The 1,074-nt window shown below is 53.2% G+C and overlaps 1 protein-coding gene across 1 annotated transcript; it reads left to right on the top strand.

The window, feature by feature from the left end:
- Positions 1-5: 5 nt before the first annotated feature.
- On the top strand, positions 6-1,033 carry LOC111648137 (5'-AMP-activated protein kinase subunit gamma-2-like; the record flags this gene model as incomplete). Its single annotated transcript, XM_023397913.2, has 4 exons — positions 6-146; positions 275-440; positions 559-596; positions 682-1,033. Coding segments are annotated over 4 exons (552 nt in total), but the record flags the coding sequence as incomplete, so codon positions are not given.
- Positions 1,034-1,074: the final 41 nt, after the last annotated feature.

Raw genomic sequence — 1,074 nt, 5'->3', positions numbered from 1 at the left:
CCCACACCCCCACCCCCAGTATATTTGAGGCTGTGTACTCGCTGATAAAGAATAAGATCCATCGTCTTCCCGTCATCGACCCAGTGAGCGGGAACGCTCTCTACATCCTCACACACAAGAGGATCCTCAAGTTCCTGCAGCTGTTTGTGAGTGTTGAGCAGAGAGCTCCTGCCCCCTGGTGGACAGACTGCTCATTACACCTGTTCACCTGACTCACCTGCTCACCTGCAGCTGTTGTTGATCAGACATAAATAAACCTGTGTGTGTGTGCCAGGTGTGTGAGATGCCCATGCCGGCCTTCATGAAGCAGACTCTGGAGGAGCTCGGCGTGGGGACGTACGCCAACATCGCCTACATCCACCCCGACACGGCGCTCATCACCGCGCTGTCTGTCTTCACGCACCGCCGTGTGTCCGCCCTGCCCGTCGTTGATCACCATGGTAACTGTCAGACAGCACAACACCACTGCTGCTTCATAAGACACCTGTGAGACTGAAGGCTGTGTGGCGGAGGGGTGGGGTCACAGAAGAGTCTGAACATGTTGTGGTCTGTTTGCAGGTAAAGTGGTGGACATCTACTCCAAGTTTGACGTCATTGTGAGTAAGCGTGTCCTCTGGGGACACTACAGTCTCAGAGTTGTGTTGACTGTGGACAGCAGCTGAGTGTGATGTGTGTGAACAGAACCTGGCGGCAGAGAAGACCTACAACAACCTGGACGTGACGGTCACTCAGGCTCTCAGACACCGGTCCCAGTACTTCGAAGGAGTCATGAAGTGCAACAAGCTGGAAACACTGGAGACCATTGTGGACCGCATCGTGAAGGCTGAGGTGACACACACACACACACACACACACACACACACACACACACACACACACACACACTGATCAGGCTTTCAGACAAATGTGGTCAGCGCTCTGTTCGGGGGAGTTGTGTGTCACCACACACCTGCTGTTTAGACCAAAGCTGCAGTTCCTCTAACGGCCACTAGAGTCTGGCTCCAACAGTGAGTCAGTCCCCATAGACTCCCATGTTAAAATGTCCAACTTTACAGCAGAAATAAACATGTTTAC

Source organism: Seriola lalandi, unplaced genomic scaffold (assembly GCF_002814215.2).
Source record: "Seriola lalandi dorsalis isolate HSWRI2012SDOR001 ecotype SW California unplaced genomic scaffold, Sedor1 jcf7180002037461, whole genome shotgun sequence".
Lineage (NCBI taxonomy): Eukaryota > Metazoa > Chordata > Actinopteri > Carangiformes > Carangidae > Seriola > Seriola lalandi.
This window is presented reverse-complemented; position numbering and strand designations above follow the sequence as displayed.